Raw genomic sequence first — 16,849 nt, forward strand, 5'->3', positions numbered from 1 at the left:
CTTGCTTTATCTTCAAACATTCTCCTTAGGCAGACTCATCCAAATCAATTTGTTTGTCGGCTTCAAGAGGAATAGGGGTTCCTACTTTTTTTAACAGGGATATATATTGGCATGAATGTGGAATACAATATTTTTTTTAGATTCGATTATGACATCGAAAAGATTTGATATCTGAAAAACTTCTGACCAGAATTATAAATGTGGTAGCTAGTCAAGTGCTATTTATCAAAATTCATGGATATTTTGATTGGTCAAAACTCTTCTGATACCATGTTTTTTCCATATCATAGGTTTTCCCTTTTTATATAATATAAAATATGTGAGCACATCACAATTAGGTGCCACAGGCGACCCTTATGCACTATGTGACATATAGATATATTCTAGTGCATCATATATTAGCAAATATGGATTTATACCCTTGAATATCCTTAAATCCTACCTCCAAAACAAAGGTTCTTTTCTGATTCTATGAAACATTAGATCTAGAGTTAATTTGTGTATTAATGAACCAATCATCATTTATTTTTAAATTTGACCATTGGAAGAGAGATGGATATGGTAGGATGGTGTCACGTTGAATATAAACTAAACACAACCAACATGTCGTGTTCCTATTTAAAGTTGAATCTACTCTACCAAATGCATTTTTTAAACGTTAAAGTTGAATCACCTATGTAGCTCTGATAAACCCACCCATCTTATGTAACATGCAGAAAATCTATTTGAAGTGGACATCTTTTTTATCAACTCTTAATACCACATGTAATGCACGTGCCCTCTCACATTTTCGTTATCATCATCATCATCATCTAAGCTCATAGGCTTATCTCATTAACGTGGAGTCGGCTACATGAACCCTGTTTCGCCATTCCATTCTGTTTAGACTTAGCGACAACTACACATGCCTTCTCTGCATTTATAAAATGAAAGAAAAAATACAAAACTAATGGGATCAACCAACATATTTAGGTCACACCCTATCGTGTATTTGTAGAGTGTCACACATTGATTAAGCCAACCATATACAATGTTCGAAACACTTGGCCAGGAACAGTGAAACCATAGAATTTTCTATACTGAGAAACATCAACTATAACCAACAGTCAGGTCTCAAACCAGAACAGGAAATATGAAATTACATTTTCTCTGCAAATACTCTAGTCATAGCCAACAGGATGTAACAACAAATGAAAAGAGAAAAAAGAAAGAGAAGAAAAACCCATCGGACACAAGTTCCTCTAGTTAACTTTTCTAGCATCTTTCAACCTCACGCTGCCCAATGGTACAAAGACTGGAGATAATCTTTGGTGACGAATGATCATTATCAAGACCCATGTGTTGGCAGCCAAGAACAGTAGGCTTGCCAACCACAATTGAACAAATACATTTTTGCCTTTGAATTCTAGAAGATAGCCCCACATCAGCCAATGAGTTTGAGCTCCCATCCACAAGAAAATGCTTGCCAGACCTTTCCACTTGATCCTCATGTTGTTCCATGGCAGTATCAGAGGCAACAAGCAGAAGAACCACACGAAGTACTGTGCTGTGATAACCTGTCAAATGGATTTGAACATAACTAAGCTCCAGGACAGATAGTTGTGAAGTGATCAACTTACAGATAATGAAGTCATGACTTCTATAAAATTTAAAGAAAAGTGCACTTTCAACATGCTTCTGATCATTATTTTATTGAAAAGTTATCATGTGAACATCATTTGCATTAATGAAATGGGAACCAACCTTGTTGAATGCTACAAATGCTACTGTCTGCACGAAAAGGCAGAATGGGAGGTCCTGTGCAAAGCATAAGGCGAGAACCAACTGCACCATCAACTGTGGGAAGAAAGAGATGAGCTTCTCCATTATTGAGAATCCCTGTTGGTGATGAAGATAGATGTGATAGAAGTATATGGAGAAGTTGTGTCTTGGGTCAGTACGGGTAAGATGGTACAGCAGTGCCTCATTCAAGAATTCCCAACCATAGAGATGGAAGAAAAGACCAGTACAAATGAAGAACAATGCCCCAGAAACAAACCCAAACAATATCCTTTTCCTTGTCAGAATGCTACTGGAAAGAATCCATGGCTGGAGAAAAAAATCTGTTCTTTTACTCCTGCAACTCTGGGATGGACTTTGTTCTCTAGAAATCCACTTTTCAAGGGCAGGAGTCTGACCAGGTGGAAAGTTATGTGGATCCAGAACTAGGAGAATAGGAAGGGAATAGATGATTGGGTAGATTCTGAAATGGACAACAAGCCCATACCAGAACGCTGCCTGTAGCAAATTACCTGTAGACAGAATAAAACATTATATCAATAAAGACATATAGAAGGCATATAGTGGTAAAACAGAGGTGATTACATGTTTGAGAAATGAATATAAAGTCCATATCTATAGGTAACTATGTGTTATAGTGTCCATACTCCGTAGTTTTGGATTGACCAATAAACAATGGACATCTAGCATTCTGTTCTGTCAGTGTAAGATCATGGGGCCTTCAAATGAACCCCCTCTTACAGCTAGTAGACAGTTCAATGACAACAAACACAAAAGGCCCTTTTAAAGATGGATTTTGTAATGGTCCTACCATATAAAAGGACAAATCACTCTACTAAATCTAGATGTGCAACCTAGTATGAGCACTTTGTCTAATAGAATGCATTACCTAGCAATGGTCACTCATGTCTGTCAAGGAACCGTTCAACCTAAAGCTTAAGCAGCTAGGTAAGGTCCATGAATAAGTTTCTATTCTCTAACACACCCCCTCATGCAAAAGCCCATCAGGCTTCAAGCGTGGAGCCATGGACAAGCACAAACCTACCCATACCTTGTGCTGAAATTTAATTAATTATAGTGGAGACGAGGATCAGACACTAGACCACTTGGTCAAACATGCTCCAATACCATGTCAAGGAACTGTTCAACCTAAAAGCTTAACCCATTAGGTGGACGCCCCTAAATAGGTTTTTATTCTCTTAACAATGTCCCATAGCCAAATCTAAATGTGTTTTAGTTGTATGGTTTTGATAATTAAATCTTGATGATCATATGTTCCTTTAAAAGGAAGACTACTCTATTAAGATGTATCTAGCTATATCTTTTTATTTGGGTCAGATTAAAAGCCCATTTAAGTCTTTCCTTAAAGGTCGAATTAATAGGTCTATATAGAAAGCCCACATAGACACCTTCTTTCTAATATATGGGACCATCCGGATGGGCCAAATTAGAAATCTATATGGACTGATTTAGAAGTCCATTTATCTATCTTAAAACTAAGATCATTTCTGGCTCTTTCCCTTTTAAAGTTCCGAGCCACTTGTTTTTCATCTAATTGGCTGGGGTAATTACTTGACTACCTCCATATCAATAAAAGACCTAGGTTAGACCTGATGAAGAATTGAAAGCAAAAAACAAGACAAATAGAGGTGTGGGAAAGAAAAAAAGAAAGAAAGAAAGAAAAAGAGTCTCATATTCCAAATTGTATGAAACAAGTGCCCACCCATGAGGCAGTGACAACCAATGTTTTAAAACGTGGAGACGTGACATGAAGCATTCCACTACGTAGAGGCATGAGGCATAGTTCATAATGTAAGAGGTGTAAGCCTCCCGAACACAAGGTGTAAGCCTACTTAAGAGGAGGGAGAAGAGGAAGGAATGTCATATTTCTTTATTTTTATAAAAATCTTTTATATTAAGAAGAATGAAGATGCATAACACTAGTTAAAAGAGGGGGGGGGTCAAAGCAGAGGCGAGCGAGCCGGAGTGGAGCAAGACCCCCCTAACACCAAAAAAAAACCAAATTGGGCTGGCATCGAAAAGGCAGGCTGTTGCCCCCCAGCCAAAGTGGTCTATGGGCTTAGCCCCCGGCCCACTTTCTTTTCCCTTATCTTTTCTTTCCTTCCCTTTCCTTTTTATTTTCTTTCTTTTTCTCTTTTTCTCCTTCTTTTTCTTTCTTTTTCGTTTCTTTTCCTTCCTTTTCTTTTCTTTTCCTTTCCTTTTTTTTTCCTTTTTTGTTTTTTTTTTCTATCTTTTTACAAAAGGTGTGCATGAGGCGTACGCCTCTAGCACGCCTCATGAAAAAAGCTTATGAGGCACAAACCTCTTGCACTTGAAGCATACACCTCAAAGGTGTCAGTGCCTCTAGCGTATGCCACAGGGCGTCTTGGGGGCACCTCGCTTGGAGGCGTACGCCTCCCACGCCTTTTAAAACATTGTTGACAACCTTATCCATGTAAACTGATTTACTTATGCTGAATGAATCTGGTCTAAGACAGTTTGGTCAAAAAATGAGTGTGGTGGTAGCTCCAATAGGTGACAAAATGAGAGAAAGTAGACAAAGGATGCATTTGGCATTCCTTATTTTAAAGACTCCTTTTTGCAGTTAAAATGTCTGTATGAACACTGAATTTTTAACAGCAAAAAGGAGATAAGTCCTTAAAACAAGGAATGCCAAACGCAACCTAAGATGGTTTTGTCACATGCATAGCAGACCATCAATAACACACATAAGAAGTGATTTGTTGCAAGTTGAAGGAGATAGAAGGGCTAAGGGTACACCAAAAAGGACATAGATAGAAGTAGTAACAATGGATATGGCGTTAAACAGAATGGAATGGTGAAACTGGATTCCTGTAGCTAACTCCATATGGTTGGGATAAGGCTTGGATGATGATGATGAATTTGGTTTAAACACCTTGAGAAAAGTAGGAAACTCCCTGCATAATGTAAATTTTTGTCTAATCATTTATGTTGTTCTCTTCCCTTTTCTTCAAGACGAAATTTATATCATACTGTTTCTATTGTTGGTTCTCCTTTCCTCCTATAAAGGCAAAAACTGTCTTGTTCTCTTTTCTTTCCTACAAAAGAAACCCAAATTAGGATTAAAATCTAGGTGAAACCGTGTACAGCCTTTTTCTTGAACTTGGTTAATTGCAGTCTTCATCATCACTTCATCATCCATGCCTTATCCCAACTAATATGGGGTCATCTACATGAATCCTATTTCGCCAATTCATTCTATTTATAAACATATCCGTTGTTAAATTATTAGTAGTCTTGTAGAGAGAAAATGGAAAAGAAATGTAGGAGAAAAATGTTTGAATACCTTCAAACTTCTGGTTTGGAACCTCAGCCTTGAAACAATCTGGACATGAGGCCTGTTTGTAACTTCTTCTTCAAGTTTGGTGGAAGTTATAGAGTAGATAGCCATCAAGAGCTGGCTGGGATTGGTGGTGCCATCACTGATGTAAGGGGTAACCTAATATGGACTTTTAGTGAGCCTATTGGTGATGTGGATTCCTCTGAAGCAGAAAATAGAGCATTCTTAACAGGTCTGAGATTGGCTATTTCTCTTCATGTGCAACCTTTGCTAGTTGAAGGTGATTCTAGAAACGTGATTGGTTGGACCTCCAAAAGTGATGGTGGGCCTTGGAGATTGTCTCACTTTTTAAATGAGATTCGGTAACTAAATGTTTAGGCAGATTCTTTAGATAAGTCTTGGGTGGGAAGAGATGTTTTGTATAGTGCTAGTTCTTTGCCATTGTGATTAGCTTGGAGTGATTGGATTGCTGTACATCCTCTCTCTGTATACTCAACCCCCCCCCCCCTTGAATGAAAGTTACTTTTCTCAGAAAAGCATGTTGGAGAAAACTGACTAAAGCCTTGTTCTTTAACATGGCTAAATGCAGTTCCCTACAAATTCAAGTATAACAAAAAGGAGAGAAAATATTACTGCTTGGTTGAATTTAAGTCAGCTGATTGCAGTCCCTGAAAAATCCTAATAAAATGCCTACAATCAGGTTAATTATTGTTTACAAAGGTTGGTTCCAGTCCCTTCTTTCTGCTACACAAAGAAACTGGCTACAATCAAGATTCAAAATTTCATCATGTATCAAGGTGTATTATATCGTTCTGGCAGAACCCTGATACACCTAAATAAAATAGATATGGAATTTTGGAAATTTAGAGGGGGTGGCCAGGCCTAAGACCAACCCCCTGTAGACTTTTAAAAAAACAAAAGAAAGGCTTGTACGCCTTGGAAATACCTGATACGCAAGGTTCATGCATATCAGGTGTATCAATATTTAAAACCTTGCCTACAGCCATGCTCTTTACCTTGGCTGCATTCAAGAACTTCGAAGAGGAGAATGCCTACATTCAACAAGTTAATTGGGCTTTAATTGAACTATAAAAGGATCTTCGTTTTTTTTTTTTTTGAGATGTAATTAAGGAGACCATTTATAAGATACCTGAATGGACCTTACCCAAATTTAAAAAATAGAAGGCCATTACACAATGTTGGTCCAAATATCTGGGATCTTGGGAGGGGTATAGTGAACATAGTCCTGACTTCTGTTTTTTTTTTTTTTTTCACGAAGTGGCCGCTCTCAGACTTGAACATACATTCTCATGCTTGCCAGCCCAGGAATTTTACCATTATGCCAAGTAATGGCTCCTGCCTTACCCAAATTAACAATAACTCACGAGATAAACTCATAACTCGTAGAAGAGTTATTACTTTATCCTATGCTTATCAACAATATCAAGACAAAAATAAAGGAGTTTAATGCTTTTATGGTTTAATGCGTTTAGGTAATAATGCCTATAAAAAAATGGCTTAGGTAATAAAAAATTCCCCAACCTCAACTCAAATTTAGAAGATTTATCTAACATAAAGTTCTCAGTTCATCATGATATTTTCAAAATAACATCTGCAATTATCTGCTGCGATGTCCTCAATTTGAGGCTGGAATTACACATTAAGAAATCTCTATAAACTTTTCAGGGCCCCCTTTAATGTGAATATCATGAAAACTTCAGCAAATTTTGTGGAGTCCTTGTTTCATGCTTCAATGCATTATGTAGTGTTCCTTTCCCTTATCATTCTTTCACCCCTAGTATAATTTTGTTATGAATAAAAAGAAAAAAAGGATAAAAATTGAAAAAAAAGAAACAGACAAAATGAAGTTGAACTTACACCATTCATAATGCAGATTATAATCCAGAGAACCATGGCACAAACAATAGGTTCACAATTGCCCCGAGTTCCAATAGTGATGGTGAATGGGTTAAAAAGCCAAACTGCTAAGGAGTAAATGCAAAGATTTTCAGGAACCCCACGTAGCTTCAATATGGTATGGATTAACAACCCAACAAGCAGATCTGCAAAAAAAATACACAGTTGTTCAATTTGAAGGCATTAAGGGAAAATGCAAATAAGATATACTAAACAAGTATTTTGTAATTATGCTTTCTTAGCATTTTTCCTTTTTTGAATTATTCTGCATGGATCCTAAAAATAATTCTAATAATTCTTCAACATAAATACACAAAGTAACCTTCTTAAAAATTGTTCAGCAATGGACAATCATGGATTTGGGCCAGTTAATAACAAACCTGATCAGATGATTTATATTGTACACTATAAAAAGCCAACTCAAGGAAATGCATTATGGATTGAGGAATATCAAACTAGTTAAACATGTAAAATAAAAAAAGAAATAAAAACCAAAAATAAAAGAAGAAAGAGCAAGATCTCTTATTTTCTTATGGTCGGGAACAGTTTATGTTTATAGGTCTCTGGTTTTCCTTTCCCGTACTCTTTTCTTCTTCAAGTTAAAAGAAGTTACCCTTTTCTGATGAAAGCAAAATTATGTCGCATGTTTCAAAAGTGAATGCCATCCAATGTTTTTAAAACCAACCCAGAAATGGGACCACTTTTCTAGACAGATGGCAGGTCAGCGGTTCATCCATCTGGGTCAAACAGGTCAACCCACAATATCATAAATTGAATAACATAAATATATAAAAAAAAGAAAAAGTAAAGAAAAAAATATAGAAATTACAGAATTGCAGAAAAATTGGAAATCTCGCTATTAGGGAGTCCCGTCTACCTATTGGTCTTCCTATTGGAGCTAAGCTGGACTGATATTTGGGTCTCATGAAGAATCTAAGGGATTCTGAAATCCTCCAGGTGTCTAAACTTTTGAATCTTATGGAGGGGTGGTTTTTGATAATTCTATTGGGGATGGCTGGTTGTGGTTTCCTATCCTGGATGGTAGTTTTTCTTGCAAATCCTTCTTTAACTCTTTCCTGTCCAATTCCTCTTCTTGTTCTTCTCCTATGTTGTGTGTCCCTATCCCTCCAAAGGTTAAACAAGTACTTCTTTTAAGACATGGGACCACACATTAAGTGGTTTTTAAGTACTTATGGGTGTTTGGTAAAAAAGAGGGTAAGAAATGATTATTATTAAAAAAAGTACTTAAAAAAGTGACATGAATGTGGCTTTTTTTTCAGCACTTTTTGAAGAAGTGCTTCTTCATTCGAATGGGACAAACCTGTCCCTGTTTTTTTTCATTAATGACAAAACTACCCCCACTCGAGTTTATCATCTTCTTCCATTCGAAACCCTACAGCAACAGGCAGTTGTGGCATTTGGTTGCAGGTCCACTGGCATTTGGTTGCATTCCCCCAAATGCCAGATTCTGAGATTAAGCTCCAAGTACGTTCATTTGGCTTACTCTTCCTGCAGGATTCCGAGAATTTTGTGAAGAGGGAAACACCCAAGCAACAGCAAGGAAATCCACCTGCCCAAGTTACATAACCAGAATGAAGATAAGCCAAAGATAACAGAATTCCACCACCTATTTCAGCAATTAATGATGACAGATATTCAATTCAACACTGCTCCTCTTCTGTATTTCATCATCTCAGGCAGCTTCAACACAGTACTTGCAACTTCCGGTGTTGCTGAATTGATATTCCGGTTCACATCCGGCCATTGAGGAGCTCCTGAAAAACCCAGAAACATGGACCAGAGCCCACAGTTGATTCAAGGCGATGGAGCCATCCGGGTGCAGATTACCAACTACCCATCAAGCTCCACCATTTTCGAACCCCACGAGGAATCTCCAACCCCAATTGCATGGCAACAGAATTCTAGTTCCGTCTCGGCAGGCCATGCCCCTGAGAAGAAGCTGACATTGTTTGCTCTTCGGCTGGCGATTCTTGAAAAAACGGCCAGCGGTATAGGAGCCTTAGGTTTCACCTGGGCAACTGTTGTTCTGCTAGGCGGTTTTGCCATTAAAATAGACACCGTAGACTTCTGGTTCATGACCACAATACTCCTGATCGAAGGCACCAGAATTTTCAGCCGGAGTCGTGAGCTTGAATGGCAACACCAGTCTACATGGCTACATGGCAGATAGAAGAAGCTGGGATATATAGTTTCAGGGCATTGAAATCCATCTCCCACTTCCTTGTTCAAATCGTGACTGCAATTTTCCGGCCAGTCACTGTACTCCGGCCACAGAGCAACCATGATCGACGTGTGAAGGAGGGTACAGACACAGTAAGACCCAGCCATCGGCTTCAAAAGAAAATGCCAACCCGGATATGGGCAGCATCAGATGTCCCTTTGCTTCCATACACAAGATGGGTTTTTCTGTCACGAAACATTGGTAAGTTGTTCTATTGGCTTCAGCTTTTATCGGCCACAGCCAGTGTGGCACTCTCCCTTGTAAGGCTTATTCAGCAGGATTATGGAGACTTCAGTAGTGACCCTGACGAGAAGAACCAGAAATCTGCTCTCAATATTTTCCTGATTAAGCTCCGAGTACGTTCATTTGGCTTACTCTTCCTGCAGGATTCCGAGAATTTTGTGAAGGTTGTTAATCGGATGAGTCTGTCTGTTGTCCAATCTACAGTTCCGGCGGTTCCAACAGTTCCAGTGAAGAAAATGAGAGGGAGAGGGAGAGATCTGCTACAGTGGAGGGTAAAATTGTCATTTGTGTCAATATAAGCACTTATGGGGAAAGTAGCTTACCAAACATCCCCACCCCAATAAGTGCTTAAAAACATAATAAGTGATTTGAGAAGTGGGTTACCAAACAGCCTTAAGTGGTTGTTAAAATAAGTACTTCTAAGAAGTACTTGTGTAACAAGTACTTAATCATCAAACAGGGCCCTTATTCGCTTTTATACCATACCTGGTGTATCATGTGCAGATCAAATGGTGAGACTTCTTACCACTTACTAATATATGTCCTTTTGGTTGTTGTATTTGAGAATGGTTTTTTGCTCTTTTTAGATGCAAGTATACTCCTGCTGTGAGTTGGGATAGACTGTTTGACATGACTATGATCAGATATCCAAGGAGAAGGGACAGTGTTGTGGAGATGCACAAGAGCAACAGTGGTTTGGACAATTTGGGAAGAACGGAGTACGCGAATATTTAAAGAGAGGGAAGTAGGGAAACATTAATTGAACCATCACCATAAGAGTAATGTATTGGGGTGAAGATAATGGAGCTTTCTTAAATTTCACAGTGGACATTGAGATCCAATACAGCTGGGTGAAGAGCAGTGCCAACTCATTTGCGGATGGGTTGGCCAAGCAAGGGGTGAATAGGGAGTCTGTATTTTGGGCTAGTTTTTTATTTTTTCTCTCTGTATTCTCTTTGTATTCTGTATTTGGGGAGCTAAGATATTTTATCTCCTCTCTTGTATACATACTCCCTCTTTTCTCTTAATTTAATGAAACTGGTGTTATTGATCCAAAAAAAAAAAAAAAATTCACAGTGGATAATATTTATTAGAAGTTGGGGATCGGTTACAAGATCCTCGTCTAAAAATTCAAAAGAAAAATAAGGAATGGATGCCTTTGGACAGCGGGTGGTTGAAGCTGAAATTTGATTGGAAATAGCATGGGCAATCCTGGGCCTTCTGGAATTGGGAGAGTAATAAGGGATGAGAATGAAACTATACTTGTAATGTACTCATGTTCAATAGAAGCAGATTCAACAAGGACAGAAATCCCAGTAGCAGTATTTGGGGTGCAAAAAGCCAAGAAAATGGGAGTTGGCAGATTGATTATTGAGGGCAATTCAGGAATCAATTTAGACAGTTCAAATGGTTTTCAAAAGACATGCAACTACAAATTAGGTGGATACAAAGGTCTGCAAACAATTCGGCCGATGGTTTGGCTAAATAGGAAGTCAATAGACAATTTAGTAATTTGGGAAGCAAAGGGTACGGAGGGAGTCAACATGAATTCTTTCTCTCTTTCAGAACCTTATAACCATATCATTCAAGATTCATCACCTAATTAGTAACCTTATATTATCTAGTAGAAGAAAGAAGTTAACTGTTTGGGTGAACAAGCAAAAGGTTCCTACCTTGCCGTGGGTTCAACATTTCAAGTTGAAGTAGAACAATACCAGCCAATCAGCACAAGTGATTGCAAAATTCAAGACAGATTGCAGGTGGTTCCTCTTTAAATCTGGCAAATCAAAGGCCATCTAAATGTAATAAACTTCTTGGGTGGAAAATTTGAGGTTACCGACACTCTTTTCTTAACACTATTACCACTCAATTCTTTATTTCCACTAGATTTGCAGCAGCAACCGCTTGAATTTCATTGTATCAAGAATGCAACATGTTTAACATCACCTAGCTACTTGGACATCATAGTTGAAGGAAGTCCTGGTTTAATGGGTTGGTGTAAGGAGATCATAGTTGAAGCAAAGAAATTTACACTGGAAGAGATTAGATGGGAGGGGATGAAATGTTTGGAAATCAATGAGGAAAATTGGGCTTCAATTTCTTTGATGGAAGATATGGTAATCTCGTTAAAGGAATTTCTGGAAGTGGCTGTTAATGCTGTGAAGATACCAGAGTGGAGGAATAGTTTTCAAAAGGAAGGCAGGGATTTTGGTACAGTATTGAAGAGGAATGAAAGGGTTGGTTCATTTCCTTTACAGAACGGTTGGAGAATAGGAGGTTGAAGAGGATTTGCGTCCCAATAGGTAAACAGAGAAGGGGTTGGGCCATGATAGCCAGAGGCGCTGAAGGAGTTTCAATTGAGAAAGGAAAAGGTGAAGGTTGCAGGGGAAGGGGTGAGAAGAGTGGATATGAAAAGGCTTGAAGATGAAGAAGAGAAGAACTTAGCCTCAATTATGGTTTGGTCAATGGTGGCTCTGAAGGCAGTTTTAAGTGGTGAAAAAAGAAACGTGGAAGAAAAAATTGGTGTTAACAGTGGAAGATGAGGGATTGAGGTCCATGATTGGAGTCCAGTATTAGAACGGTGATTTGTTGACATTGAGGAAGAAATGATAGAGCCGCAGACAGTAGAGACATGCGATGTTCTGGTATTAGTGGAACAGTTGTTTCCAACATGCAACAGTAGGCCTTCACAGACGATACAATCACTTTGAAGCTCCTGGATCCTCCTTTCAATCTCTGGGTGGGACATGTGTTCAAGAACATTGCAACAGGCATCAAGGGGTGCCGGTTGATCTTGATACCCATGATTTCCATGCTGCAAAGATCGGTATTACTAGGGTGAATCCAGAAGCCATTCTCCGATCTGTGGAGTTGCAGGTAGATGGTCTTTGGTACAGGGTTTGAATTGCATCAGAAGATGAAGCAACGCTGTGGAGAAGCAACCAAGAGTCTGAAGACAATGCTGATGTGTCAGGTTGGAGGACAAGTGGAAGAGGAGGAGAAGTGGGATGAGGTCAAGAGAAGGGAAGAGGAAACAACATAGAATGTGAGGAAACAATGAATGAGGCTGGGTTGGTTCAAAAATGTTTTATGGAAGATGAAGGGGAAGGGGTAGTTTCTGGGTTTGGTTGGAATTTGAACTTGAGAAGAGATGTCAGGGACACAAAGTTAGCCTGCATTTCAGCCTTATTATCCTTCTTGAAGGGATGGACACTCACTCCCTCGGGTTCCTACACCTGTGCCTCTTTCTTCAAGGCCCTTTTACCCCCTTCTGTTGGACTGTCTTTTCCTGTTAAAGAAGTGTGGTGTCGACCTATACCTCCAAAGGTTGGGTGCTTTTGTTGGGAAGCCTTTCTGGAAAGAGTTAATACAGGGGATCTACTTCAAAGAAAAAGACCCAATTTTGTCTCCTCACTGGTGTGTCCTTTGTAAATCTGATGGTCAGTCCGGATATTACTTATTAATTTCTTGCCAATTTGTTAAAGTCATTTAGGAATGGTTTACTTCTTTGTTTGGATGCAGGTGGACTCCCCCTTCGGATGTGCAAAGCTTATTTACTTCTATGCCTAACTGGTCAACCAAAAGGGCCAGAATCATGTGGAGATGTGGTAGGGCTGCAGTGTGTTGGACTATTTGGGAGGAGAGAAATCCAAGGGTATTTTCTAATAAGGAGATAAGCTTGAAAGAATCCTGGAGACTATCCACATTAGGGTGATTTACTGGTTAAAAACCTTGGAATTGTTTGCAGTGTTCTCAGTTGATGAGATGGCCAGAAAGTGGAAGGAGATTGCGAAGTTAGGCTCAATCAAGAAAACCTCAAATTCTTGCTGGACACATCCACCTCATGGGTTTACCAAACTGAATCTTGATGGCAGCAGCATGGGTAATCCAGAGCCCTCCGAAGTGGGGGGAGTAATAAGAGATGAAAATGGGAACCTGTTAGCTTTGTATTCTGGCCCAATTGGGGTGGGAGATTCCTTGAGGGCTAAGATCCTAGCTCTTGAAGGGATACAAAGGGCCAAGAAAATGAACTTTAAAAAGTTGATCATAGAAGGTCATTCTGGAATTGTAGTAAATTGGCTAGAAGACACCAAGGATATTGAAATCCGTTGTACATGGATAGTGAGAAGTGCTAATGCACTGGCAGATGGTCTAGCTAGGCAAGGAGTGAACAGAAACTCTATGTTTTGGGCTGTTCTATAATTTTTCCATGAATTGGGGTTTATAGGGTATTTGGGAGTTAAAATTTTTTAGCTCCTTACCTTGTAATTCAGCTTTTCCAAATTATTAATAAAATACACTGTTATTGATAAAAAAAAAGGGGGTGGGGAGGGGGGGTGGGGGGAAGGGGTAGTCAATGGCAATTTATTAATTTGGGATGGAAAGGGTACGGAAAGAGGAGGTGTCAAAATATTATATTAGGTGGTACAAGTTTGAGTAAGGATGGGTTGTGGAGGCCTTGCCACTTGGGTTGTCGGTTTGGGCCATGTGGGCCAGATGGCCCAATTGGAGTTGCGCCAATGTCAATTAAATCACATGACACTTCTTTGGGGCATGTGATTTCTAAGGAAAGGGTGTTCATAGACGGTAACTCTTGTCCATTTTCTTCCTCTTTGATCTTAATTCGTGTTCCTCTCTTGAGACGTGAGAGACAAAGAAGAAAAAGAGTAGGGATTTGGTCATCTAGAGGAGGGAGATTGGTGAGGGTTGGCACGATTAAGCAGCTAAGGGAAAAAAAAAGTAACAAGGTTTAACAATTGCATCTCAAGCACTCTTGATGACTTAGGAAAGAGGAAGAATGAGATTTGGGAGTGGGTGACTACAAAGTTCATTTGCACTAATAACTTGTGTTCTTCAAGTTGCTCAAAAGACGAAGCAAACTCAAAGAAGGTATTGTTTGATTCCCATCACCATTATTGGCTATCGAAGTTGGTGTTTGACAAAGCAGGGCAACAATTAGGGATAGAGCTTTGTCCTCTGAGACAGGTTTTTCTACATAAAGGAAGGCAGCAAAAGTGCTTCAAATGATTAGATATTATCAGTTAAAGAGGTAGTGGATCATCATCTTATGGTTAGTGACAATGGGGTTTTGGAGGAACGGATGGAGACAATTGAGGCAGGAGAAAATTCTGATGTGGATGATGATACAAGAAATGAATTTTACTTCATTACTTTGGAGAGTAAGGTCCTTTCTAGTGAGATTGGCAGTAGGGAGTTGGGTTAGGAGATGGAGGGAGTTATGAGTGTCATGCATCCTGAGCAAGTGCACGAGGAGAAAGATTTGAGGGACTCGGTCTTAATAGGAAAATTGGGGGGGGGGGGGGATTTAAAAAGGAGAAGTGAAGGAATTTTGGAGAATCCTAATATTGATAATTTCATTGAAAGGGAGTTGAGAAAATTAAAAGGGTCGAGCAATGGGTAGCTTGTTCGTGTGACCAAAGTTTTTCATCATCTCAAGGAAGGGTTTGGTGGGGACGATAGTTCAAGAGAATTTACGAGAGGAAGGGATCGAAGATCAAGGCTAGAGGTCAGAATTTTTTGAAGGATATAAGTGAAGCAAATTCTTTGGAAGTAGGCTCGGTCAAGAAAGTAGTGGGTTTAGTTTCAATTAATTAAAAAATTGAAGTGTCACCAGGGGAGAAGGGGGGAAAGAATAGTATAAAGCAATGTCTTAAAAACCAACTCGGAAGCAGAACCGTTTGGCCACTAGTTTCTGGGTCGACTATTCGACCGTCCGATTCTAACAGATGGCCTGTTCTGACGAAAAAAATAAGAAAAGTTAAAATAAACAATTAAAATAAAAAGGCCAAAAACCATTGAATGGATTGACAGTTTGACTACCCAGGTCAATGGGTTGTTGACCAATTCAACAGTCTTTGTCCAAGGAACGAGTTTGGGGTAAAACGGAACCGGTTGCATGGACAATTCTCGAGCCAAACGGTATGACTGTTCGGGTCAATGGCAGGTCAAAAATATTGGTACAAAGTTTACTAAAGAGAATGAAGTTGCGAAGGAGGATGTGGAGGAGGTAGTTGTTGATAGAAGGAGGAAAAGTGAAAGGACAAGAGATTTGACTTGAAAAAAGCAATCCCATTTTGGGCAACTTTAAATTTTTATTCCCATAATTAAAATCTAAAAACATTTCTAAAATTTTGTGTTTCTATCCATTTTTTCAATTGTTATTGTTTAATTATGACAACATTGGTTAATCTTAACTCAGACCCAACCCTATGCATTGGACCTAAGGTTTTAGACCAAAGTCAAGCCTGATTTGTCCAACTTGGGCCCAATTTTCATTGAAATTTGATGCACTTGGGTTAGTCTTGGACTTGGTTCTATCAATTAGCCCCATGACAAAATTTGACATAAAATGTATTGACTATAATTACATGAACATGCATATATGCAAATATGTGCTATATATGTATTTACGTTTGTATCATGTATGTATATAATCAAACCTGACTTTAGCTACCTAAGGACTAGGCTTAGACCCAACCTAAAAAAAACAAAAAAGCCTAAACTTTTGAGCTTAGGCCTAGGCCCAAGTCGAGGACCGAAAATCAAAGTTAACCTATCCAAAATTACAAGTCGGGTCAATTCGAGCTAGAATTAAGCCCACCTAATTTGCCTCCTATGGACCATTGAGCATCAATCAGATGCAAAAATAATTTTCTTCTTTATGTTAGTTTACTTTTTAATTCCATTTCTACCATTAATAAAAATAACTCTTATCTATCACACTTATTTTTGTTTAATATGATGAATACATAATATTAGAGATGCACCCAAATGTATTTTTACAAAATTACTATGTTTTTTAATAATTTTTGTCTCTAACTTTTTTAAAATTTTTATTATTTATTTATTATATCATGGATTGGTCCATTTGACCTAAAGGGTAGAACCATTGACCCACCACTTGAATAGGAAAATGGTTTCATTTTTGGGTCAATTTTAAATCGTGTATTTCATTTCCATCAAATAAAAATACTTTTATTTAGTATGCTTATTGTTGTTTGATATGATAAATAGATAATATTAGAGATGTGCCTAAATTTTTTATAATTTTTGTAATGTTTATATTTATATTTATTTTTAAATTTTTATTATTTAACTATGAGAACATTGTTAACTCATTTGATGTGGATGGTTGAACTATTTACTTGCCACTCAAACGAAAGGGTGGTTTGTTTAATTATTTTTCATATTGGTTTTGAACATAGGCTTTACATGATGAAAATATTGGATATAGATTTAATTTGCGGAATTTATTGGTGAGAAACAAAAATACTTCACATAAAGAATCTAAGGAGAGAATGAAAATTAATACCTTAATGAGAGGG

The 16,849-nt window shown here is 38.4% G+C and overlaps 1 protein-coding gene across 3 annotated transcripts in view; it reads right to left on the reverse strand.

The window, feature by feature from the left end:
* Positions 1–1,051: 1,051 nt before the first annotated feature.
* Positions 1,052–16,849, reverse strand: part of PNT1 (mannosyltransferase family protein) — a 34,171-nt gene continuing 18,373 nt past the window's right edge. For all 3 annotated transcript variants that reach the window (XM_010267203.3, XM_088897177.1, XM_088897176.1), the window contains 3 exons: positions 6,982–7,164; positions 1,744–2,291; positions 1,052–1,556 (listed from right to left, as the gene is read on the reverse strand). In XM_010267203.3, the coding sequence (XP_010265505.1) occupies positions 1,242–1,556; positions 1,744–2,291; positions 6,982–7,164 (1,046 nt within the window). In that variant the 3' untranslated portion in view covers positions 1,052–1,241. The remainder of the gene's footprint in view (positions 1,557–1,743; positions 2,292–6,981; positions 7,165–16,849) is intronic.

Source organism: Nelumbo nucifera, chromosome 2 (genome assembly GCF_055504915.1).
Source record: "Nelumbo nucifera cultivar China Antique chromosome 2, China Antique-T2T, whole genome shotgun sequence".
Taxonomy (NCBI): Eukaryota; Viridiplantae; Streptophyta; class Magnoliopsida; order Proteales; family Nelumbonaceae; genus Nelumbo; species Nelumbo nucifera.